We start from the raw sequence: 25,199 nt of genomic DNA, 5'->3' as shown, positions 1-25,199 counted from the left end.
TCATCCAAATTATCTTCTGGTATTCTCTCCAGCAATTCAGGGAAAGAGTATACCCAATGTTTCTTAGGTATATCTTTTCCAGAATTCAAGCCATGGCTCTTGTCCAGACTACTGCTCAAATTGTGCCTCTCTACTCGTCTAAATCCCTAGCCTACTTGGAAGTCTTGCTGGAATGCCCCTGCTCAGCCCTGTGCCATGATACCTCAGCAGAAAGTGATTTCCTGTGACCTCCTTCAGACTGACTACCTTCTGTGCTTACCTCCTGCTTTCCAGAACAATTATCTCTTTAAAGTGCTTGTCCTAATAGATATAAAATGTATTTAAGATAAAAGAGTAACTACACGGTAAACAGTAGTGATTGCAACATCCAGTTTAAGAAAAAAAAAAAAAAAGAGAGGAGCGCCTGGATGGCTCAGTCATGTTGCTTAAGCATCCAACTCTTGACTTTGGCTCATGGCACATGGGTTTGAGCCCCACATCTGTCTCCCTGATGAAAGTGTAGAGCCTGCTTTGGATTCTCTCTCTCTTCCCTCCTCCTCCCTCTCTCTCTCTTCCTCTCAAAGGTAAATAAATAAATAAACTTAAAAAATGTGAACTGTTATCTTTGAAGTTTACCTCCCCTATCACACCCCTTGCATCCCTCCTCAGATAACCAGTATCAGAATTTAGAATTCCCTATTCCTTTCTTTCCCTTTATTGTTCGGATTTCTAACAAAGTATTTCATTTAGCATGGTCTGGAGCTTTAGGTAAATAGAATCATTCTGGACATATTTTCTGTAACTGGTTTCGTTTTGCTTAACATTGTATTCTTCAGAGATGTATCATGTGATTGAGCTTAGCTATGATTCATTCTTTTCCTCTGCTATGTGTATGAAAAAATACAATTTATTTATCCATTCTTCCTGTGATCTACCTTGTTTGTTGTTCTTTGGACTGTTATGAACAGGGTTTCTATGAATTTCCTGGTAGGCAAGCATGTAGGAACCAAATTGATGGCTTTGAGGGCATATACACCTCCTACCTTACCAGATCATACCAAATCGTTTTCCAAAGTGATTGCATACCACTTATCTTCTTATGGGTACCATATTTCTCTCACGAGCTTGTTAGCTGTTTAAAACAGGGAGAGATCTCACATTTTTTGGCCTAGAAACAGTGAATATTTAATAAATATTAATTGATTCACTAATATTTAAAAATTTTGATTCCCCCCGTGTTTATAATAAGGAGATAAATTAGGGAAAAGGAAAATGTCTGAATGTAAAAATTTTTTAAAAAAAGATTCAAACCCTCCTAAAATTTAGTGAAAAATTAAGGGAAAAATAAAAATAGAAGGTAAATACCCAACAGCGTCCCTAGAAGATTTTAGACAGTTATGGAAGAATTGAATATCCACAGAAAGATACTTTTTTAAAGAAGCGCTCTAACATGTGCTTCGTTTCTTTTTCTCTGCAACATTCTTCCACTCCTTCAAGGTCTCCAATATCTCAGACGCATGAGGCCGTTTTTGGGGTTCAGGTGACAGTAATTTCTGCAGAAGAATTTTCTGTAATGATAGTGAGTCAATACTAAGAAACAGAAGATTGAAATAAATACAATTCTGATTATTTTCAAGTGCTTACTTCTTTGCTTTCAAATACATCTGGGATCTTGCCGCCCCTTAGCGCTTCAAAAATCTGAAAATAAAACATGCATATATATTCATTAGGAAATTATTCACTCGAGAGGAGACTTACTCATTGACTTGACTATGAAGCAAGCAGGACTCCCCCACCTTTTCCCATCCTTAACATCAACATGTTGAAGTGTTAAGAGCATCATCTGCATTTCTTCCCTCCGACCTTTTTGGAATCCTATGTGATAGGTATTTTCATTATTCCTGCTGTCCAGACAAGGCCATTGGCTCTAGGCAAGTTCCTTTCACTGAGCTTCACATCAAGATATCCAGTTGCCTAATGCCTTTAACAGACTCCCAGAGCCTCCGTAAGAAAGTCCATAATCAGGTGGCTCTGTGGCGCAATGGATAGCGCATTGGACTTCTAGTGAAGGAAGTCCATAATCTTGCCTTAATTTAGTCCCAACAGGTCTCTCCAGTGTACCAACCATCCCTTCCTTGTCACTTGTTACTCCAATAAAAACGATTCTGCCTGCTAGTCCCACACTCTGCACAAGGCAGGCTGGAATTACCTTCCTTCTGTTTTGGACTATTAGAAGCCAACCAATCCTTCAAAGCCCGACTTAAATACCCCAGAAACCTAAATCGCTACTGCTAGAAAGATCTCTGTCCTGTTTTTCCAAGACTCCATGTCTTCTCCCAAAAACATGTAGAGCATTCCTGTATATTACCTTCCCTTCTAGAATAAAAGCTCCAGGAGAACAAGACTTATTCACATTTATAACCCTGTAGCACTTAGCCCAATGTCCTAGGCAAAGCAGGCCATCAATAAAATCATACTGATGGACTCAAATAAGAAGAAACAGATATAGTTTTATGGGATCTACACATCTTCAAAAGAAGACCAAAGCTTTTGTCTTAAACAGAAAGCTCTGGTTGCCCAAATGTGGAAACGAGTAAATCCCTATTTCCTTTTCAGTCAACACTAATATATTCAAGTCCATCCTCACATAAGGGCAGCCAACTGTAGTACCAGTTTGGAAACGACTGCTGATAACTTTTGTTGCTTAATTCTTTTTGTGAGATTATTTACCTTTAATGTTTCTGAAACGGTGGGACATATGTAAAGAAGTTCCGCGAGAATTAGCCCCAAAGAAAAGATGTCCACTTCTTTTCCATATTCTTGTGAAGACATCTAAAGAGACCAAAATATTTTTATATTTGTTGCTTGCCTAATTTAAACACCCATGTCTTCTGAAGCCAAAAAAGCTTTTTGACCAAAATATCTTATATCATGTAACAATGCGTGTTTGTGAGCAATCTGTGGAGTGTGACTGCCCTGGTTCAAATGTGTCACTAATTGGCTGCATCATCCATGGAAATTAACCATCCATGGTGGGATAATCTCAACCATAAAATGAGGATAACAAAAATTTCAACCTCAGAGTCTGACAGTGGTGTTAAGTAAGATGAAGGGGGTGAAATAGGTAAAATAGTTCCCAGTAACTGACTTACATGCAAATGTTAATATGTACTTAAAATATTCTATAACTGGAAGCAATCCAAATGCCCAGCAGAGAAGAATAGGTAAGCACATTGTGGTATATTCGGGCAATGGAATAGTACTCAGCAATGTAAAGGAATAATAGGCTGGTATAAACAACAACTAGAGATTCTCCAGCAGGCATTACTTTGAGTGAAATAATCAAATACAAAAAAAAAAAATCACACATAACATAGATTCCATTCGTATGAAGCTCAAGAGAGGGAAAACTTATCTGTGGTGACAGAAATCAGAGTACTGGCTGCCTCTGGGAAGAAGGGATGGACCAGAAAAGGCCTGAGGGAATTTTCACAGGTGAGACAGATGTTCTACATTTTCTTTTTTTTTTAATGTTTTTATTTACTTATGAGAGAGAGAGAGAGCATCAGCAGAGGAGGAGCAGAGAGAGAGAGAGAGAGAGAGAGAGAGAGAGAGCATCAGCAGAGGAGGAGCAGAGAGACAGAATCTGAAGCAGGCTCCAGGCTATGAGCTGTCAGAACAGAGCCCGACGCAGGGCTCAAACCCATAAACCGTGAGATCATGACCTGAATGGAAGTCAGACGCTTTACCGACTGAACCACCCAGGGGCCCCTGTTCTACATTTTCATAAGCTTATGGGCTTCCCATGTATATATGCCTTTGTCAAGATGAAAAATGTACATTTAAAATGCATACACTTCATGGTGTATAAATTATTTCTCAACAAAACATTTTGCAGTTAAAAACCACTAAGAAAATGAAAAGCACAATGATGAATGATATTTAAAAATTATTTTAGGGTGACAATACAAGGTGCAGGAGTTAAAGGGGAGCCATCAGCCACTGATGGTCTTCCACTTTCCCATTCCACAAAAAAATTAAATTATGTTTTTATGCCACATGGTCCCCAAAGGGAAAAGGTGGATTTCCTCTCTACCCTAGACTCTCAAACATCAAAAAGATTAAACTAGACAATAAGCTATCAACCAAAAAATGTAGACTATTAGGGTCATGAAACTATACATAAAACAAACATTCAAAATCGATAGCTGTACAACCATGTTCATAACAGCAATTTTCACAAGCGCCAAAAGGTAGGAGCAACCCAAGTATCTGTTGATGGATGAACAGATAAACAAAATGTGGTATATTCATACACTGGTATATTGTTAATCCTTAAAAGGAAGGAAATCCTCCACAGGCTACAGCATGGATGAACCTTGAGGATATTCTGCTGAGTGAAATAAGCTAGTCACAAAAGTACAAATACTATAGGATCTACTTATACAAGGTATCTGGGGTGGTCATTCAGAGACAGAAACTAGGATGGTGGTTTCCAGGGCTGGGGGTGAGAGGAATGGGGAGCTGTTTGATGGGTGTAGAGTTTCCATTTTGCAAGATGAAAAGAGTTCTGGAAATGGATGGTGGAGAAGGTAGCACAGCATGAGTGTACTCGATGCCCTGAACCGTACACCTAAAAATGGTCAAGACAGCAAATTTCATGTGATGTATATTTTACCACAATTGAAAGTAAGTACTGTATCTTTTAAAAGTCAGTAGCCTTGGGGTGCCTGGGTAGCTCAGTCGGTTAAGCATCCGACTTTAGCTTAGGTCACGATCTCACAGTCTGCGAGTTCAAGCCCCCCATCGGGCTCTGTGCTGACAGCTCGGAGCGTGGAGCCTGTTTCAGATTATGCGTCTTCCTCTCTCTCTGCCCCTCCCCAGCTCATCCTCTGTCTCTCTCAAAAATAAAATAAAGACATAAAAATTAAAAAAAATCAATAGCCTTAAGAACCAATGAGATACAAGGAGTCTCATTTCAATAGCAAAACACTACATATTCAGGGAAAAGCTTTAAAAATATAAATGATCTTCATAAAGAAAAAAAATATTTTAAAACTTCATTGAAGAATATGGAAGTGGCCTTCAGGTAGGTTTATCATTGCTCCCAGTGGTGCCCTGGCCTCCCAGTGAAAGCATGGCATTTGCCATCTCCTTCCCTTGGGCTGGGCCAAGCAATTCACGCTGGGCCATGTTCAGTGATGCACGCCCCACCCCCACCGGGCAGAGCCTGCAGAAGTCACCACGAGGTTCTGCCTTTGCTTTCTGCCGTGAGCACAGCAGTGACCCAGATAGGGTTCTTCCTACAGCCTGGGTTCTGGAACGAAGGAGACACATGAAACAAAACCACAGCCAGACTGCAGCCAACACATCATGTGGGTCAGAAGTAAACCTTGGGTGTTCTGAATGCTATGGGGAGATTGGGAGTCACTGGCTACCATTGGATTGTCTGGCGAAAGCTGATGGAGAGAGGACTTGAATAAGTGGGGGAAACCTGCTGATTTCCTGGAACAGAAGTCTCAACTATATACAAATGTCAGTTCTCTTCAGTTGAAACCTCAAATTTAATGCAATTCCTGGCAAAATCTCAACACCAGTTATGGAACATGACAAGATGATTCTATAGTTCATTAGAACTGTAAAATCAAGTAGAATAGTAAATGTGAACACTAAGAACATCTTAAAAATGAAGAATAACATGGGAGGTCTTATCTTAAAATCCTATAATAACTTATCTTGAAATGCTATAATAACTATCTTATAATGTTATAATAACTGAAACTAAAAACTGATATTAAAGTGGGAAAGATAAAAATAAGTCTTTTAGACAGAATAGTGTCCAGAAACAGATCCATGAGTGTGTGGGAATTTCCTGTATGATAAAATAGCATTTAAGTTTTCATTTAGATTCCAGTGAATTATCATACAGTGTAATACTAGTTTTAGCCGCCAACATAGAGATTCAACACTTCCGTACATCACCCAGTGCTCTCACAACAAGTGCACTCCTAATCCCTGTCACCTGTTTGAATCATCCCCCCGGCCATCTCCCCTCTGGTAACCATCAGTATGTTCTCTGTGGTTAAGAGTTTGTTTCTTAGTTTGCCATTCTCTTTTTCCCTTTGCTTGTTTGTTTTGTTTCTGAAATTCCACATATGAGTGAAATCATATGGTATTTATCGTTCTCTGACTGACTTACTTCACTTTGCATAATTCTCTCTAGCTCCATCCATGTACTGCAAATAGCAAGGTTTCATTCTTTTCATGTCTAAATAATATTCCATTGTGTGTGTATATATATATATATTACATGTATTATATTACATATATCACACATATATGTAATGCGTAAATATATGCGTGTACGTGTTTGTTACATGCATTACATATATGTAATAGATAATGTAATATCTAATATATTATGTATATGACATGTTACACATACATGACATAGTACATATATATTACATATATATATGTACACACCACATTTTCTTTATTCATCAATTGATGGACACTGGGCTGTTTCCATAATTTGGCTATTGTAGATAATGCTGCTATGAACATCAGGGTGCGTGTATACCTTTGAATTAGTAGTTTGGTATTCTTTGGGTAAATACCTAGCAGTGTGATTGCTGGATTGTAGGGTAGCTCTATTTTTAACTTCTTCAGGAGCTTCCATACTGTTTTCCAGAGTGGCTGCACCAGTCTGCATTCCCACCAACAGTGAACGAGGGTTCTCCTTTCAACAGTATCCTTGCCAACACCCGTTGCTTCTTGTGTTGTTAACTTTAGGCATTCTGACAGGTGTGAGGTGATATCTCTTTGTGGTTTTGATTTGCATTTCCCTGATGATAAGTGATGTTGAGCATTGCTTCATGTCTCTGTTGCTTATCTGAATGTCTTCTTTGGGAAAATGTCTATTCATGTCTTCTGCCTATTTTTAAAGTTGGATTATTTGTTTTTGGGGGTGTTGGATTTTATAAAAGTTCTTTATATTTTTGGAAACTAACCCTTTATCAGATACGTCATTTGCAAATATCTTCCCCCATTCCATAGGTTGCTTTTAGTTAATTTGGTGATTGTTTGGTGATTGAAGTCCATATAGTTTCTTTTTGCTTTTGTTTCCTTTGCCTCAGGAGACATATCCAGAAAGAAACTGCTACAGCCAGTGTCCAAGAGGTTACTGCCTGTATTCTCCTCTAGAATTTCTATGGTTTCAGTTCTCACATTAGGTCTTTCATTCATTTTGAATTTATTTTTGTATATGGTGTAAGAAAGTGGTCCAATTTCATTCTTTTGCATGTTGCTGTCCAGTTTTCCCAACATCATTTGTTGAAGAAGACTTTTTCTCACTGGATAGTCTTTGCTGTTTTGTCAAAGATTACTTGACCATATAATTGCTGGTTCATTTCTGGGTCTTCTATTTTATTCCAATGATCTATGTGTCTATTTTTGTGCTAGTACCATACTGTTTTGATTAAAAGTAGCATTTTTATCATCATAAAATACACATAAAATTTAGCATTTTAATCATTTTTATTTGTGCAATTCAGTGAAGTGTCTTCACAATGTCCCGCAACCCTCACCAGTATCTATTTCTCAAACTTGTTCATCATGCCAAACAGAAACTGCACTCATTAAACAACTTCCTGTTCTTCCCCCACAGGCCCTGGTAACTTTTGTTCTACATTTTGTTTCTATGAATTTTCCTTAAAATAAAAGCTCAAATCCTGAACTATATGCTATATAGTGAGGGGGCAGCTGCATATGTACAGGAGGCACATCAAGGCACATCCCTTCCTCACATACAAAGCTAATTCAAGCTCATGTAAAGCCAAGCAAAAAACACAAAATATTTTTATAGTCTTGTGGGAGAAACAACCTCCAAAATAAAAATGAGAACCAAGCAGCCATAAAGAAAATACAACTTAAAACCTTCTATGTTACATTTGAAACAAAGAAATAATAAGAAATAATCATCCAGGAAGACATTTCTGTAATATGGTTAACAGATACAGAATCCATATCCAAAATATATAAATATTCCTTACAAAGAAATTAGGAACAGATAACCTAATTAATAAAAATGAGGAAAGGGCATGAATAGATAGATAATCTGCATAAAAATTGTAAGTACATACATACATAAATGGGCTACCTTACTAAAAATCTAAAAAATGCAAACTAAAAAAACACACATTGATCACAGTGGCCAAAACCGCAGTCTAGCTAGTACCCTAGTCTGATTGGGAGTGTGAAGGAGAAAGCAGAACTCTCCTACACTTTGGGAGGAAGGCATAATAGATAGAATCACTTTTTTTTGAATGACAATTTCAGAGTATTTACCAAATTTGAAATGCACTTGTCAGCTTATTCAGTAATTTCACTTAAAGGAATCTATCACAGATTATCATGGAAATACTTATTTTTAGGGCCACCTGGGTGGCTCAGTTGGTTAAGCGATGATGGACTCTTGATTTTGGCTCAGGTCATGATGTCCTGGTTGTGGGATCGAGCCCCTGTCAGGCTCTGCACTGAGCACAGAGCCTGCTCAGGATTCTCTCTCGCCCAGGGTCCCTGCCCCTCTCACGACTGGCTTGCACACTCTCTCAAAATAAATAAACTTAAAAAAAGAAATATGGGTTTTTAGAGTCAAAAATAAGGAGGAAAACATGTAAAAAGTTGGTAACAGCCTAAAGAAACACTCATCAATGAGGAAACAGTTAAATAAGTGATGGTGCAGCTGTACTTCAGCATACAATACAGTCCCTAAAATGTGTCAGACGTGTCTGTGCTGATACAGAAAGATTATGATACCCTGTTGAATGAAAAACAATTAAGCCACAAAAGAACATTACAGTAGCTTATAAAAACATGTCTTTATATTTTTATGCAAAAAGTATGTATATACATACCTATGTGTGTTTATACATGTTTATAACTCATGGAAAATGATCTAAAAGGATAAACAGCAGACTCTATGGGAAAAGCAGGAGCAGAAAGTTGGGTTAAAAAGAATTTTCCACTTTCCTTCTCTAGTCTTCTGGGCAGTTTTCATTTTATAAGAAGTGTCTGTTACCTTTATAATTAAAAACACCAAAACAAGTGCAAATTATATAGACAGAAAGGAACGGGACCTCACCTGTTCTGGGCTCATGTATTGAAGAGTTCCTGTATGTGCTGTCCGCTTTACATAATCTTTCAGAGATGTCACAAGTCCAAAGTCTCCTATCTTTACTGATTTTGTAGCTACTAAAAATATGTTACTTGGCTACAAAAAAGAAAAAAAAACAAATATTTAATTTATAAGCACCAATTTGACAGACTGTTAACACATATCCAAATCGTATTTAACAAGGGCTATTTTTATATTCCCCTATAACACACTTACCGTTACACAGGTTGCCCCAAACAGGATATTTAATGTCACAGGACTTTAAAATGCCAGCTGAGGGGTGCCTGGGTGGCTCAGTCAGTTGGGCCTCCGACTTCGGCTCAGGCCATGATCTCACGGTTTGTGGGTTCGAGCGCCACATCAGGCTCTGTGCTGACAGCTAGCTCAGAGCCTGGAGTCTGTCTTTGGATTCTGTGTCTCCCTCTCTCTCTGACCCTCCCCTGCTCATGCTGTCTCTCTATCTCTCAGAAATAAAAAATAAATAAAAATAAAATAAAATGCCAGCTGAGGAAGAAAGGACTTCTCTGTCTTCCGAGAGGGCTTTGGGCATCGCTGCCTTCACATTTCTGAAGACATGTTTAATGGGAGGTGGATTCACTCAGTACAGTACCAGGGGATGAATCCAGGGCTAGACGGCAGAAACAACCAAAAGATTTGCTTTAATATATCCTGATCCACTAACAGTGTGGTCCAAAGAATGGGAATTTGAGAGTCCCCATCTCAGGGAGTATTCAAGGTGGGGCTGGCCACCCACCTGGCAGAAATGTAGCAAATATGAGTCCAGGATCTGTGGGGGATTGAAGTCAACACCCTTAAGTTCTCTTCCAAGTTTGAGATTCTCAGAATGAGTCTCTTGTCAATAACGGTGTAAGATACTGTGTGCAGCAACTACAGCAGTGAAGCTAGAAAAGTTAGAAGACAGAAGGTTCAGGAGTATTAAGGTCGGATCTTTGAGTAACTACAGACAGGGAGCAAACACTGTCTGCAAACAGACAAAAGAAAAGAACACTCTGTGACACAGAGCAACAGGAAGTATGGGGTATAGGGGAGAACTTGCAAAAGATGTGCTAGAGAAAGGAACATCCAGTCAGCACCTGTCAGTTTCACAAATTCATCTGGGCTGGGAGGGGGGCGAAGCTTGGAATTAACACCCAAAGTTCTGCAGTTATTTGCAGGTTACTTTATAAGTAAACAACTGTGCTTAATTTGTTATTTAACTATATATATATATATATATCACCTATTCCAAAGTGAAGGTATAGCTATTCTAAATGTATTCTTTTGAACAAAGTTCTTATAACATTCCAACTTTAAAGAGCACCTTCAGAGGTTAAAGAGAGATGGAAATAGGCGTATTCCAACACAAAGGGCGTGGGCATCCAGCTCCTAGGCAGACAAAAGATACAATATCTTTTGTGGGCCAATTATTCCTGTGTAGGCCTAACAACTACAAATATGGGTCCTTCTTTTACTCAAGAAACTCTTTTGTTTCACCCCTTGTTCCTGACTATTTTAGATGGGTGGGGTAAGCAACAGCCAAGATCTACATAGAAAAGGTGCTTCTGCTGGATCCAGAGTGATCAGGAAGGCCACATTTAAGAAACTGAAATCAGGGACGCCTGGGTGGCTCAGTCAGTTAAGTGTCAGACGTTGGCTCAGGTCCTGATTTCACAGTTCGTGGGTTTAAGCCCCACGTTGGGCTCTGTGCTGGCAGCTCAGAGCCTGGAGCCTGATTCGGATTCTGTGTCTCCCTCTCTCTCAACCCCTCCCTCCCTCGTGCTCTCTCTCTCTCTTAAAAATAAACAGACAAAAGAATTTTTTAAAAAAGGAAAAAGAAACTGAGATCAAAGAAGACAAGCAAGAGAATGTTCAGTGCAAGAAGAACATGACCAAAGACTCAGTGATAGGATTCAGCATGGCCAGTTTGTGATGGAAGTGGGCCAAGAGTAAGGAAGTGGGGAAGAGTAAGGGGGGCTGTGAAAAGCTGTTCTGTTTCTTCTTTCATTTTGATGAGGAGGTAAAATGGGAAAACAGCTCATGTAGACCATGAAAGAAATTAAGAAGCCAGCAGAAAATAAAAATACAAAGGTATGCTATGTGTTCTTTTGGATTACAATTTTCCAATCATGGGGTAGAAATGTCTAACCAAATCCCAAGGAAGTTCTAGACTCTGGACCCAGTAGCTATGATTGCCCTCAAGACTAATGGATAGGGGCACATGAGTCGCTCAGTTGGTTAAGCATCCAACTTCGTCTCAGGTCATGATCTCAAGTCTCACATTGGGCTCTCTGCTGTCAGCACAGAGCCTGCTTCAGATCTTCAGTCCCACTCTCTCTCAGCCCCTCCCTCACTTGCTCACATACACATGCTCGTGCTCTCCTTCTCTCTTAAAAATAAATAAGCATTAAAAAAAAAAAAGTAATGACTGAGAAATTAAAAGAATCATGTTCCCAAAGCCAGTCATCAGAGTCCCTTCTGCTTCTCAGACAGCCTGAGAAGCAGCAGAGGCAATGACAGAGCAGCCCACTGGCTGTGCTAGTCACAGTAATTTGCATACAAAGGCAGTTTACTAAAACTGTGGAATTTGCAACTGGAGTAGAAAGAGCAGCCAGATAGGACCGGAAGTGAATGAGCTCCTTCCTATAGGGCTCATTGTCTCAATAAACTGATTTGTCCTGAGGATCCTCTGAGTAGTACTATGGAATGGTATTTGGCGCAAGGTCTAGATCCACTCTAACTTTAGAGGATCAGAGATATTATTTCCTCAGGATTGTCAATCAAAACTTATAAAACTACAGAAGATACATTTTAAAATTACTATATCATAGGGGTGCCTGGGTGGCTCAGTTGGTTGAACATCCGACTTTGGCTCAGGTCGTGATCTCAAGGTTGGTGGGTTTGAGCTCCAAAAAGCGCTCACAGCCTCACCACGGGCTCACAGCTCGAAGCTTGGAGCCTCGAGCCTGCTTTGGATTCTGTGTCTCCCTCTCTCCCTGCCCCTCCCCCACTCACACACACACACACTCTCTCTCTCAAAAATAAAATAAACAGTAAAAAAATTTTAAATACAATTACTAAATCATGTTTATCAATTCCTAACAAAGTACATTTTCATTTACCTTAAGGTCTCTATGAATTAACTGATTGTGATGAATGTGATTCACACCTTCTATTACTTGTTCATATAATTCCAAAGCCAAATATTTGTCTGGTTCCTTGCCTCTTCTGCTGTCAATCCATTGCTCCAATGTTCCTTTACCACAGAATTCCATTTGGATGAAAAGGCACTTAGTCTTTGGTCTGGATATAAAATTCACAGTTTATTACAAATAGCAATAAAAATAAATTTATAGAAAAATAACATTTCTTTTTAAAATTATACTCCATCTTCTTAAGAATCCCAAAACATGTCTCAGGGTAGAAATCTAGAGGCACCTGGCTTAAGTGTTGAGTGTTGATTTCAACTCAGGTCCTGGTCTCACGGTTCATGAGATCTAGCTAGCATCTGGCTCAGAGCTGTCAGCACAGAGCCGGCTTAGGATTCTCTATCTTCCTCTTTCTCTACCCCTCCCTTGTTCACATATGCACACGCATGTGCTCTCTCTTTCTCAAAATAAATAAATAAGCTTAAAAAATGAAAATCTAAATATAATAAACTTGAATCAAAATACAATAAATCATTTTTTATTTAAATTGTAAGTTCCTGAATGCCCAGAGTCCTACTTGTTAAGTAATTTATAAAGTATGAGCCTGCCCATTCTCTAATGGTAAGGGTGCTTGATCACCTTTGCTAATAGAAATGAATAGGAACACCAATACAATGAAATTAAAGAAACCCACATTTCATTACTACATAAAATAATTCTGGAACACTTTAATTTACTATCGACCTACTGAGCATCTGTTTTGTGAAAGGCACAGAACAGTCACCCAGAGATGAGAAAACAAGTTAGACACTATCTTTGCTGTCATGGGAGTTGTAGTTTAATGAGAGAGAAATACAGGAAAAACAAACAGAAAATAATAGTGAAAGGATCAGTTCTCAAAGAGAAATGCTGACAAATTGCTATGACATATACTTGTGAGGACTAATTTTGCTAGCCATATTTTTATATTGCTTTCTAAACTAAGTTGGCTTCAATATCAATTTATTTTCTTTGAACTTATGTTGGTTAGAAAATAGGAGAAGAAAGCCAAAAATCTGCTGAAAGCTAAAGAAGTCCCGTCTGTATGCTGATGGTCAGTAACTCCTGAAACTAATGAAGCTCTCAATCCCATGGAACGGAGCTGGTGCTGGAGTTGGGAGTCAATGAATGAAAAGGCCCTCAATGTCCTCAGGCTTTCAGTGAGGACAGTCCCCAAGAAACACTGTCTGACTTTCAGGGGCAGATGCCAGGTCATTAGAACCCTCCCATCCTTTGTCAGGCGCTTACCTGAGACAAAACATGAGTGATGCAAGGTGGAGTACCTCCATTACAGCTCATGGTCTTAAGATTATTTTCAACAGCCACTACTCCACCGTAAGTGGTGTGGTTGTATTCAAGAGACACCCCTTGGGTGTCTGGCTGACTCAGTTGGTGGAGCACGTAATGCTTGATCTCAGGGTCATGAGTTCAAGCCCCATGTTGGACATGGAGCCTACTTAAAATATTAAAAGAGAGAGAGAGAGACCATTTGACTGCACCCCACCAATCAGGAGCCTCTGAGAGGGACAGAAAAGTGTTGGTAGCTGAGGAGGGATTTCCAGCTGTAGCATCTATAACGTGTTCAAACCTTCTTCCTAAGACGGCAGGTACAGTCCAGCCCGAGGTTAGGGTAAGTGAGCAAGCCTACACATTAAACAGTGGAGACAAAAGAGCTAAACTCGAGATTTTAAAAACAGCTGAGGACAGGGACACCTGGCTGGCTCTGTCAGAAAAGCAGGCAACTCTTAATCTTGGGGTTGTGAGTTCGAGCCCCACATTGGGTGTACAGGTTATGAAAGATAATAAATAAACTTTAAAAAAGGCATCAATTAAAAAAAAAACTAAACAATTGAGGACAATAAACAAAACATTTTTAAGCCAGTTTGGAGCAAAGGATGGGAGCAAGGACAAGATTATTCATTGTTTCCTTACCTGCCGAATGGAGGCGTAATAGTGCCTCAAATGATATTTGTGGTTGGTGATTATTAAATGAAATGACTAATGGCCTTATCTTGTGGCCCATGCCTAGTAAATAACAGTTTCTTCTATCCTGTTAGGGCTGTGAGAATTCTTTTTAGTTACCTGAAAGTGTTAATGCTGTCCTCAGTATAGTAATCGTCCCCAAGCCAACAACTGTGGTAGTGAACAATATTTGGGTGTTTAAGGTCTGCCAAGGCTTTTACTTCACGCTCCACCTTCCTGTTTAAAGACACAGGGAACATAACAGTCTCAGTATCCGCCTAGAGATGAACGACAAGTCGAGTAGCAGAAGACATCTATCTACGCTCCCTTATGAAACACTTGCCGTGGTTCCCACACCCTGAGGTTTTAGAATGGAAGCCAGGAGGACTCAAAAGGAAAAACCAAATGTACAGAAATAACATGGCTGTCTTCACTCTCAACATGAGAAAAAGCAGTAACTTAATTAAATTCAAGCATCAGACATTTTAAAAGCTATTTGTAGTCGTCTTCGAAATACCAGTCATGCAATTTTAGGCTGCTAATTCATACATCCTATTTTGTTTAGCCTTGTGTTGAAATCACTTTGGATTTCATAAGCAAACCCTTAGAGGGCAACAAGGGTAACCTAGGCAACAGGATGAACCTAATTCAAAATGTTAAGTGTATAACAGAAATACACAAAGGAGATAATCTATGCAGAGAAAGCAAAACTTTACTGTATGTGTGGGAGCTTTAGAGTGATCTGGATTCAAGAGCTAAGACAATTCTATGCTACATGGAATAAGTAAATTTGAGATTTTAAGGAGGATAAAAGATAAGCAAATGTTTTACAATTCCATTTTTTAATTTGATAAGTTCTACGACTACATGACATAAAATTTATAAAAATAAAGGGGAAAAAAGTACTCATCCATCAACAGTCCTAACACAATCAGCTATTATTTTGGATTGTTTCTAACAGTCTTTCTTCCTATACATTTTTATATACTTGTAATTATAATATATGGTTTTTATCCTATTTTTCCATAGAACAGATTCTTTACCATTTTCCTTGTTACACAACTAGTATAATCATCATGTATAAACTTTTTAATGTAAGATTTCTAAAGTATAAAAAGGTGGAGCAAATGGTTTCACTGAACTGCTACCTAGCCGCTACCCAGGTGAAACTGTTAACTCATGGCTTCATCTTGTTTCATCTCTGCTCTTACCCACTTCCTCATCGTCCCTGGATTATTCTGAAGCAAATTCCAGCATCATATCATTTCACGTGTGAATATTTTCAGTATATAAGCTTAGCCATCGAACAGGAAAGAGAACAAAACATACTTAATAATTTCCTCATTGCCAGACCTTTGGTTTGTTCGAATTTTTCACTGTTACAAATGACACGGTGAATTATATCTTCTTGTATAGCTTTTTCATAATTTGGGTAATATCCCTAGAATAGGTTCCCAGACAGAAAATCCATGGGTCAAGGTGTATAAATATTCCAAGTATATTTTTAAAGGATTTTTAATGTTTATTTATTTTTGAAGGAGAGAGAGAGTGTGAGTGGGGCAGGGGCAGAGAGAGAGAAGGAGACACAGAATCTGAAGCAGGCTCCAGGCTCTGAGCTGTCAGCACAGTGCCTGACGTGGGGCTTGAACTCATGAACTGCAAAATCGTGACCTGAGCTGAAGTCAGACACTTAACCGACTGAGCCACCCAGGCATCCCCCCAAGTATATTTTTAACTGTGTTATACCAATTTATATAGCTATTAAAAATGTCCAAGACACTGTATTCTTATCATCATTACATATTACCACTAAGAAACAGGCTACTGAATGGAAAGAACAATACTTCATTCATATTAAGCAAAATAATGTAAGGGAGGAAAAGCCTTGTTTTGATGCCAGGTAGACATGGCAAGGCATTGTCCATGGGACAGGAAGTAGGTGTGTCTGGCTGAGATGAGGAATGGCCAGGACTCCAAGCCTGCTTCTCCTTTGCTCACGTCATTTTCCTTAGCTTAAATGCCTTTCCCTAGTCCTTGGGGGATAGGTCTACCAAGTTACACGTAGTATAACTGTCAGAAAACAACAAGCAAGACTGGTGGACTGGTGAGCGTGTGATTTAGAACCTCCTTCTGACAAGTTCTTTTTGTTGACAGAGTTCTTCTACCCAGTAAGGGGGGAGGGTGGGAGTGAGTAGGTGCAGATCATACATGAAACATACATGGAGAACACGGGGTTATAGCGGGAACACAATGGATTGGGATTCCAGACAACAGGTTCTAAATCTCCACCTTGTTACCATAGTAGGTAGAGTCCAAAGATGGTCATCAATTCATTTCCTCCCCTTATGGACGTCCACTCCTCAGATTAAGAGGTAGAGTCTATTTGCCCTCCCCCTGAGTCTGAGCTGGCCTTAGTGGTTTTGTTTAACCAATAAAATGTGGAACTTCCAAGACTAAGTCAAAAGTAGCGTTTGCTATCCCCTCTTGGGATGACTTGCTCTGGGGACAATCCTTCTTGGAACCTGGTGACTAGGTTGTGAGAAGCCCAGGTGACATAAAGAGGCCATGTAGAGGTGCTCTGGTGAACAGTTAGATTTCCAGTCCACAGCCAGCATCGACTGCTAGCCACGTGCAACAGCCATCCCTAGTCAAGCTTTCAGATGACTTTTGACAGCAAATGCATGAGAGATGCCATGTGAGGATGGCCAAGATGGCCACAACCAACTCAGAGGACCATGAAAGTTAATAATACCTATTGTTTTTAAGCCATTACATTTTGGAGTGGTGTATTATGCAATATTAGAAAAATGGTCACCTATTTACCTTTGACAAATCAGTTCCCATCTTTGGGTCTCAGTCTTCTAATCCTTCAAATAGAGAGAGGAGACCAGAAAATCTCATAGGTCATTGTAAGCTAGATGATTCTATAACTTCAGTTTTCATTGAGACAATCTCAAAAGGATGAAACAGTATATCCATTTTTTCCCCAAAATAACCATAGTAAAATGAAGTCATTGTAGAGTAAGCCAAGCTCCTGATGATAGAGTAACATTTTTAAGGAAGACTAGAAAAAAGAAAATAATATGCTAATGAAGAAAAGAGACACATAAAAAAAGAATCGTGCAGGTTTCACACGCCTTCTCATTCAAAGAAATAAAACATTGACTACTTACTCGCTATCATATTTAACTCGTTTAACAACATAAGTCTTCCCATCGAGTTTGTGTTTGGCTTTGAAAACTTGGCCATATCCACCTGAGCCAATCAGTGTTATTTCCGTAAAATCATTGGTAAACCTTTAAAGATAAATGCACGGTTATTCTCAGGGTCAGTGGTCACTGCCCTCCCAGCTTCCCAACCCTTCCACGTTCTCTTAATGTCACCGGCAACACAGACAGTACAAGAAACATGGTTCTCCCCTTCTAAATAAGAAGAGGCTACTCCACAGAAACTCCTGAATCACAAAGGATAGCTTCTCCCTCTCTTGCTTCCAAAATGACAGACCACCTCTGGTAATTACATTCAACTTCTGGTCGTACAAAAGCCATGATAGAGAATTTTATCTCAAGTATAAAACTTTAGAAAGAAGTGCCGTATTGTGTTCCACAGCTATCACCAAGCCGGCATAAGGGAAATGAGCATGTTCTCTGAGCCTGCCTAGGCTTGTAACTACCTGTGTTCCCTTCTCTCTCCTGTCCTGTATTCCATCATTAAACCCTGCCAATTCTGCTTCCAAAACCTATCCCTGGTATGCGCCCACTTTTTCCCATCTTCTCCAGCAGCTGCACACCAATCCAACTTTCCATCAGGCTCCTGCAGCACCGTGTTAGCTTGGACACTCCACTTCCTCTCCCTCCTTCGCTCCAGTTCATGGGCCACACAGCAACCAGTGTGAAAAAGACGGAGTATGATCATGTCTCTCTAATGCCTAAATTCTCCAATAACCTCCTCTTGCATTCGGCCAAAGCCAGAAAGCCCATAGATGGCATAAGGAGTCTCCTTCTAGAAGGAGGCCTGTAAGGAGTGCCTGGCTCATAGCACCACGTCCTTGTTCACTGCACTCCACGCACATAGCCTCTGCTCCTTGAACACTCACGTACCTTCCCTGCCTTCACGTTCTTTTGCAGAACCATAAAGGCCTCCATCTCCCTGTCCTAACTCACCCTCCAGGTGCCCCCACATCTGTGATCCCACAGGAAGCCTTGCCTCACCCCTCACACTAAACCCAAGGTTCCTATTTCTACTTCTTACCATATCATTGCTTCTAAGGCCATCCGTTGTAATTACAGATTTTTTGTGTGTAATTATTATCCCCAGGAAACTCTGTGAGGGTGAAAGATGTTTCTATTTGTTCCTACTCTAAATCCAATGCTCAAAACTGTGCCAAGCACATATAAGGGACTTATGAAATGTTTGCTGATTCTTCATTATTTTTTTTAAAACTTGTATTCAGTGTCATCCTGTTCTAAATAGGCTTCATTTGCTTTAGATGCTTTATTCAAACCCAGACATGCAACCTACCACAAGAGGAACCTTTTTTCAAAGTGAAATCTGGAATGGGGCTGGAAAGCGGGAAACAGATTTGAGTGGAGCTATTCTGATTCCTGTAAGAGTCTTTTCTAAAAAATCACTGGTTTATAGAAATAGTCACCTCCAATATCAAAAACTTCCATGGATGTCAGAAAATTTCACCTAAGTATCCACTACATCTATATTTGCCACATTTCATCTGGATTCATCTAAACTTCACTTCTCCAGGAGACAATGATCCTTTGTTAGTTTGACTGTACTAAAAGAATTAAACTGTAGGAATATCATTTAGCCTGGCTGATGGACAACGGTCCCTTACGAACCTTTTGTTGATTCTTTTTCAGTTTTCCCTCTTACCTGAGTTCCACAGAGCACCTGCTGTCTTTTGTCACAGGAGAGTTAAACGTAGGTGCCAAGGTTCTAAGATTTAAGACAAGAATATAAAACTCAAATAAAACCGGAATCAAATATAATGTTAGAGGAGGTTTTGTGTCACGCACTACTTTTTTTAAATATATTCAGTCAACTATTAGAATTACAGGGTAGAAAGTGTTCATCTTTTTCTTTATAAAACAATAAACTTAACAGTTCTCCTCTGTCCATGAATGATTTTTTTCATGCCTTTTCTGATTCCTTATTTATTTACTTTCTTTGCCTGAGCACAGTAATTACTGGGGATGCCACCAGACTCCCCTTTTCTCCCTCCAGATTCAGAACCAACAAAATTCTACCTGCGTGCACAGTCACTCCGGTCATTTTACCCTTTGTACTTGATGCCTTTCTGGCCATGATACCTGCTTTTGGAAGTTCAAACCCCACTTAAAACTAAACCTCTTCAAATTGCTGTCTCCCCTATAAGCCGTCAGGTCTTCAGCTTCCTTAACACCATCAGTGCCCAGATGCCTGATTCCTGTCTGCATCTCACCCACAAGGAACAGTCTTAAAATTCTTTCTCCATTGCTGCTTCTTCACCCGGCTACTAGAACCATATTCCCTGAGACCTTGCCCACCCTCCTCGTACGGTCTGTCCTGCAAATTCTCCTCACCCTCCTCACTGTCATAACCATGGCTGATGGCCGGACCACCTCACACGTACACCTCTCTTCTCTCCACCCACACACCCACATCAGGGATCATCTTTCCTGGACACACCGCCTAGTGTCCAGAAGATATGGGTGGCTCATAATGGCTCCTGCTGCCACCTTACCCTCATGGCTGACTTATATTTACATCCTTGTTTTTCTCTTCAGGTCAAGAAACCAGTCCACCTGGGGTGGCTAGGTGGCTCAATTGGTTAAGTGTCCAACTTTAAGTCAGGTCATGATCTCATGATCCGTGAGTTCGAGCTCCATGTCAAGCTGTGTGCTGACAGCTCAGAGCCTGGAGTCTTCTTCAGATTCTATGTCTCCCTCTCTCTGCCCCCTCCTACGCATATTCTATCTCTCTCTCTCTCTCAAAAATTAATAAACATTAAAAAAAGAAGCCAATCCACCATCATTTATGTAACATTTAGTCTTTTTCTTTTCTTACCCAAGTCATTATGCCATCTCTACCCAGCCTGCCTGTCTGTAAAATAGCACACTTCACTGGAGCACACCTCCCCAAGCCCAAAATAATGCCCATAACCAATGACTTTAGTGACACCCCTACAGGCTTTATGTCCAGAGTGCCATATGTACATACATTCAAAGATTTCTCTACATATTTACAATTATTTGTTTGTAGATTTCAAGCTTTTTGTGATCCTTCACCATGCTTTCTACTTTAAACTCAACACAAATAAGGGTGTATAGTACTCTACAAATACTAAAGACTTAGTACATAAGGCTAACTAACGAAGGTTGAAATAAAACTTCATTTCAAAGTACATTCACTGCATAATAATACTCACCTTTTCACCTTCTTTTCATTACTTCTGACATTGTTCTATGATAAAAGAAAATGAAAAATAGGTTCAGATGATTAGGTCAATTCTCCTGCTTTATCTTGCTCTTCTTCCTGCTGTACTTCTAGAAGGTTCTGTGACTTTTTGGGGGGTCCATTAGATTAAGAGCCTCATCAACTTGTGTACTCTCATCAATCCCTGATTCTCCGGTTGGCTAGATCAGTGTTCTCATCTATCATAGCAACCAGATAGGTATGGCAGGAAGGACAAAAAAGTAGTCCTAGGGCATGTTCAGCAGAAGCACAGATTCCCCTGGAACAGAACATGGCGTCCCTGGTGGCCCTCAGGGCCGGTGGGTCTCAACCCGTCACCTCATCACAGGCTCAGCAGTCATCCACAGTGCTAGTGCAGAACGGATGGAGCTCAGGGACCTAGTTTAAAGTAATTCCCCAAGTATTTCTGATATGAACAGTTAAAAATGACAATGCTAGGGCACCCAGGTGGCTCAGTTGGTTAAGTGTCTGACTTCAGCTCACGTGATGATCTTGCAGTTCGAGGGTTTGAGCCCTGCCCGGGCCATGGGCTCACAGTGCGGAGTCTGCTGGGGACACTCTGTCCCCCTCTCCCTTTGCCCCTCCCCTGCTCATTCTCTCTCTTTCTCTCCCTCTTAAAAGTAAATACAAATGTTTAAAAATGTAAACTGTTTTAAAAAATGGCAAGGCTGATAATTCATTTTCAGCAAAAATTAACAACTTAATTTTAATATTTAAGAAAAAAAGAGGATGGAGTGCCTGGTTGGCTCAGTTGGTTAAGCGTCCAGCTTCGGCTCAGGTCATGATCTCATGGTTCGTGGATTCGAGCCCCGTGTCAGGCTCTGTGCTGACAGCTACTCAGAGCCTGGAGCCTGCTTCGGATTCTGTGTCTCCCTCTCTCTCTGACCCTCCCCTGCTCATGCTGTCTCTCTCTGTCTCTCAAAAATTAAAAAAAAAAAAAAACATAAAAAAAAAAAAAGAAAAAAAGGAGTCCACGATATATCTCAAAAATGAATTTCACATAGCTATTCTGTACTCCTATTCACTTTTATTCCAGCAGGTTTTATAGTTTTGTACTTTTATCAAGTTGAATGTGTTGACCTAGAGTGGGGGGCATTGAACTAACAGCTTTTGAGCTCATACCACTTACCAGCCTCAGCACTCTGTGATGACTGAGCTCTGGCTAACTTAGCCATTCCGTCAATGGACACGGATTTTTCTAATCTCCTCCTATTACAAATGATTTTGCAGAGAACATGCTTAAGCAATGTCTCTGTACCGACATATGAGTGTTTCTCTAGTGGACATTCCCCAGGAAGGGAACTGCTTGAAGGTACGGCATGCACACCCTCCACTTCACTACATGTTGCCAAACTGTTCCCCACAATGGTTGTATCAACTTATACTTACACCAGCAGCACATAGCGTTATAACTGAAACACAGCTGTGTCAATGTTTAGCACTGTCAGACTCAAATTTTGCCACAGTGATGGGTTTAAAACGATACCCAACTGTGTTTTGATTTGCATTTTCCCAATTACTATGCAGTAAAGCATCTTTTCATATTTTGGTGCCTATTTGGGTATCTCTCCTTGGCCCTGTTTTGTTCAGACCTTTTGTACATCTTTATACTGAGTTACTTTTCTTTTTCTTATTGATTTGTTTATTGCTCATTATAAATAGGACACTTCTATAACATTAATCTTCACCACAAAAATGATCTGGTTTTTTAAAAAATGTTTTTATTTATTTTTAAGAGAGAGAGAGAAGGAGAGAGACAGAGCATGAGTCAAGGAGGGGCAGGGGAGATAGGGAAACACAAAATCGAAAGCAGACGCCAGGCTCTGAGCTGTCAGCACAGAGTCCGATACAGGGCTTGAACTCGTTAACCATGAGATCATGACCAGCGCCGAAGCTGGACGCTTAACCGACTGAGCCACTGGCGTCCCCCGAATTATCTGATTTTTAATGTTAGTTCTGATTTTTTAAAACCAGAGCAGAACTGGGGTGCCTGGGTGGCTCAGTCGGTTGAGCATCCTACTCTTAATTTCGGCGCAGGTCATGATCCTAGGGTCTTGGGATGGAGCGCTGCATTAAGTTCTGTGCTAAACATGGAGCCTGCTTAAGATTTACCTCTCTCCCCCATACTAGTTTGCCTTCTCCTTCTCTCTCTCTCTCTCTCTCTCTCTCTCTCTCTCTCTGTCAAAAATAAAACAGGAGCAGAATTATATTAATGGACCTGTTATGTACTGTCTAATCAATAGAAGATAAGCATGATCATAGGAACATATGAAAATATGAAAGTGAGTAGGGAGAAGATGAGTGAATCGTGGAAGAATTTTGCATGTGAGGAATGGAAGTTAATAAAGGAGGAAGCCAAAATGCTGCCTCATATTAATATGAAATAAGACTAGGGCAAGATGGTGGAGAAGTAAGGAGCCCCATTACCTCCGTCCACCCACAATTATCAAACTGAGAAGAATTAAAAAGCCACAGCTCTCTGATCTCCATGAACAAATGTGTGCGGACAGACCCCTTACCGACAGCAGTCTCGTGGCTGCCTGAGTGAGTGAGTGCGAACGGGGACCGGAGACTTTAGGGGAGGGAGCGCCGGCTCCGGAGACAAAATGCCCAGAGGCTGGGCGCTGGGCCCGCTGAAACCCGCGTGTCCCCAGGCGCACCGCTCCTAGCCCGGCGGGGTGGCCGGGAGACCGGAGGCGGACAGGTCAGCGGGGAGCCGCACAGCACAGGGCGGTGAGAGACCGGAGGCGGACAGCTCCCCCGACAGCCGCTCTCGGGGCGGGGCGCGCCTGGTATCCAGAGGCGCCCGGACCTTCACAGCCGCGCGCGGTACCGCCGGGCAAGGCAGGAGAGAGACCAGGGGAAGAGAAGTAGAGGCTGAATCACTCACAGCGCAATCCCTGCAGAGGAGAGATTCAGCCCCCGGGACTGAGGGCCGCTGAGCGCTGAGAGAGAGATCTGCCCCTTCAGCGGGGCGTTCAGTCGGACCAGGCAGCTCACTGACTGCAGCTGGAGCCAGGGGACAAATCTGACTTCACAATCCCCCTATTCCATCCCGACCAGCAAGCTGCCCACCTGCAGGCAATTTTAACTGTGGTGGCAATATTGAGTGTGCGGGCAAGGACTTAGAAACCAGGCAGAACTTAGAAAACAGAAACAATTAGATCCGCCCGAGGCACAAGAAGGTTGGACTCCAGAGAGTGGCTAGAATGCATGGTCTGAGGGGGACTGGGGGCGCCCGTCGCCATTCTTCTCCTCGCATCCCCCAAGGCGGGGCCTCAGAGAGCAGTCCTTGGGACCCGACCCACCTACACCAAGCCACGCCCATCCGCGCTGGAGAGCTGCTGTGCTTTTGCTTATTACCGTTAGTGGTTTTTTTCCTTAATATTTTTAATTTTTAATTATCCCCTGTCTTCTCTTTACTATCTTCCTATTTCCTTCCTTTCTCCCTTTCCCCCTGGAACCTGGGAAAGACCAACAATTAGGCACTGCTGTGCTTAGATCAACTCTTACCATGCAGATAGTTTTCCTTTAATCCATCCTTATCTCCCCTAACCCCCACTGCAGGTTTTAAGCTCTCAGACTGTCCTTTATCTCTGACTGTCCCTGTCCCCCCCCAATCCCCAACTGCTTTTTCTTCTTTCTTCTTTCCTTTTTTGTTTTTTCCTCTTCCTTTTTTTTCTTTTTTTTTCCTCCTCTTTTCTTTCCTGTTCCTTTTTTTCTTTCCCCCTTAGGTTTGCTTCTTTATCAGTACATTTGTGTGCTTGTGTTCTCTGTGTGTTTGTCTGTCTGTTTTCCTTTTCAGGGCTACCTCAAGAAACAACCCAAAGCACACATAGTGGAAAACCCCAAATATCTCTGAGTAAGGAAATAAATTAATCAGAGGCACAAGAGAAACCAAGAGACACCATTAAAAAAAAAAATTTCCTGAAACGACAGACCCTAGACACTCCAAGAGCCTCCTTCTATAGAGGAATACTAATAATCGCACAGTGCAGAACGAGCTTTTAAAACTGACAAGAGGCAGAAAGCTAGCCAAAATGACGAAACGGAAGAACTCTTCTCCAAAGAAACACCAGGAAGAAATCACAGCTACAGAACTGCTCAAAACAGACATAAGCAACATAATTCAACAAGAATTTAGAACGATTGTCATAAAATTAATTGCTGGGCTTGAAAAAAACATGGAAGCTATCAGAGAAGATATTGATACAAAGACTAGGAACCTTCAAAATAGCTGTGACAAGTTAGAAAAGGCTCTAAATGAGATGAATAATAAGATGGAGGCTGCCAATGCACAGATTGAAGAAGCAGAGAGGAGAATAAGTGAATGAGAAGACACAGTTATAGCAAAAGAGGAGGCCGAGAAAAAGAGAGAGAAAATGATTCAGGAGCACGAAAGGAGAATCAGAGACCTGAGTGATACA

At 40.8% G+C, this 25,199-nt stretch overlaps 1 protein-coding gene across 4 annotated transcripts in view; it reads right to left on the bottom strand.

The window, feature by feature from the left end:
- Nucleotides 1-1,404: 1,404 nt before the first annotated feature.
- The window catches only part of EIF2AK2 (eukaryotic translation initiation factor 2 alpha kinase 2), a 37,390-nt gene continuing 13,595 nt past the window's right edge, over nucleotides 1,405-25,199 (bottom strand). For 3 of the 4 annotated variants that reach the window (XM_029937940.1, XM_029937938.1, XM_029937942.1), the window contains 9 exons: nucleotides 20,726-20,760; nucleotides 19,192-19,254; nucleotides 17,478-17,600; nucleotides 14,425-14,541; nucleotides 12,277-12,457; nucleotides 9,125-9,253; nucleotides 2,710-2,811; nucleotides 1,624-1,677; nucleotides 1,405-1,547 (listed from right to left, as the gene is read on the bottom strand). In XM_029937940.1, the coding sequence (XP_029793800.1) occupies nucleotides 1,425-1,547; nucleotides 1,624-1,677; nucleotides 2,710-2,811; nucleotides 9,125-9,253; nucleotides 12,277-12,457; nucleotides 14,425-14,541; nucleotides 17,478-17,600; nucleotides 19,192-19,254; nucleotides 20,726-20,760 (927 nt within the window). In that variant the 3' untranslated portion in view covers nucleotides 1,405-1,424. The remainder of the gene's footprint in view (nucleotides 1,548-1,623; nucleotides 1,678-2,709; nucleotides 2,812-9,124; nucleotides 9,254-12,276; nucleotides 12,458-14,424; nucleotides 14,542-17,477; nucleotides 17,601-19,191; nucleotides 19,255-20,725; nucleotides 20,761-25,199) is intronic. The other variant, XM_029937941.1, reaches the window with a different exon arrangement.

Source organism: Suricata suricatta, chromosome 4 (assembly GCF_006229205.1).
Source record: "Suricata suricatta isolate VVHF042 chromosome 4, meerkat_22Aug2017_6uvM2_HiC, whole genome shotgun sequence".
Lineage (NCBI taxonomy): Eukaryota > Metazoa > Chordata > Mammalia > Carnivora > Herpestidae > Suricata > Suricata suricatta.
Note: the sequence above shows the minus strand (reverse complement) of the source record. Positions and strands in the feature narration are given on the sequence as shown.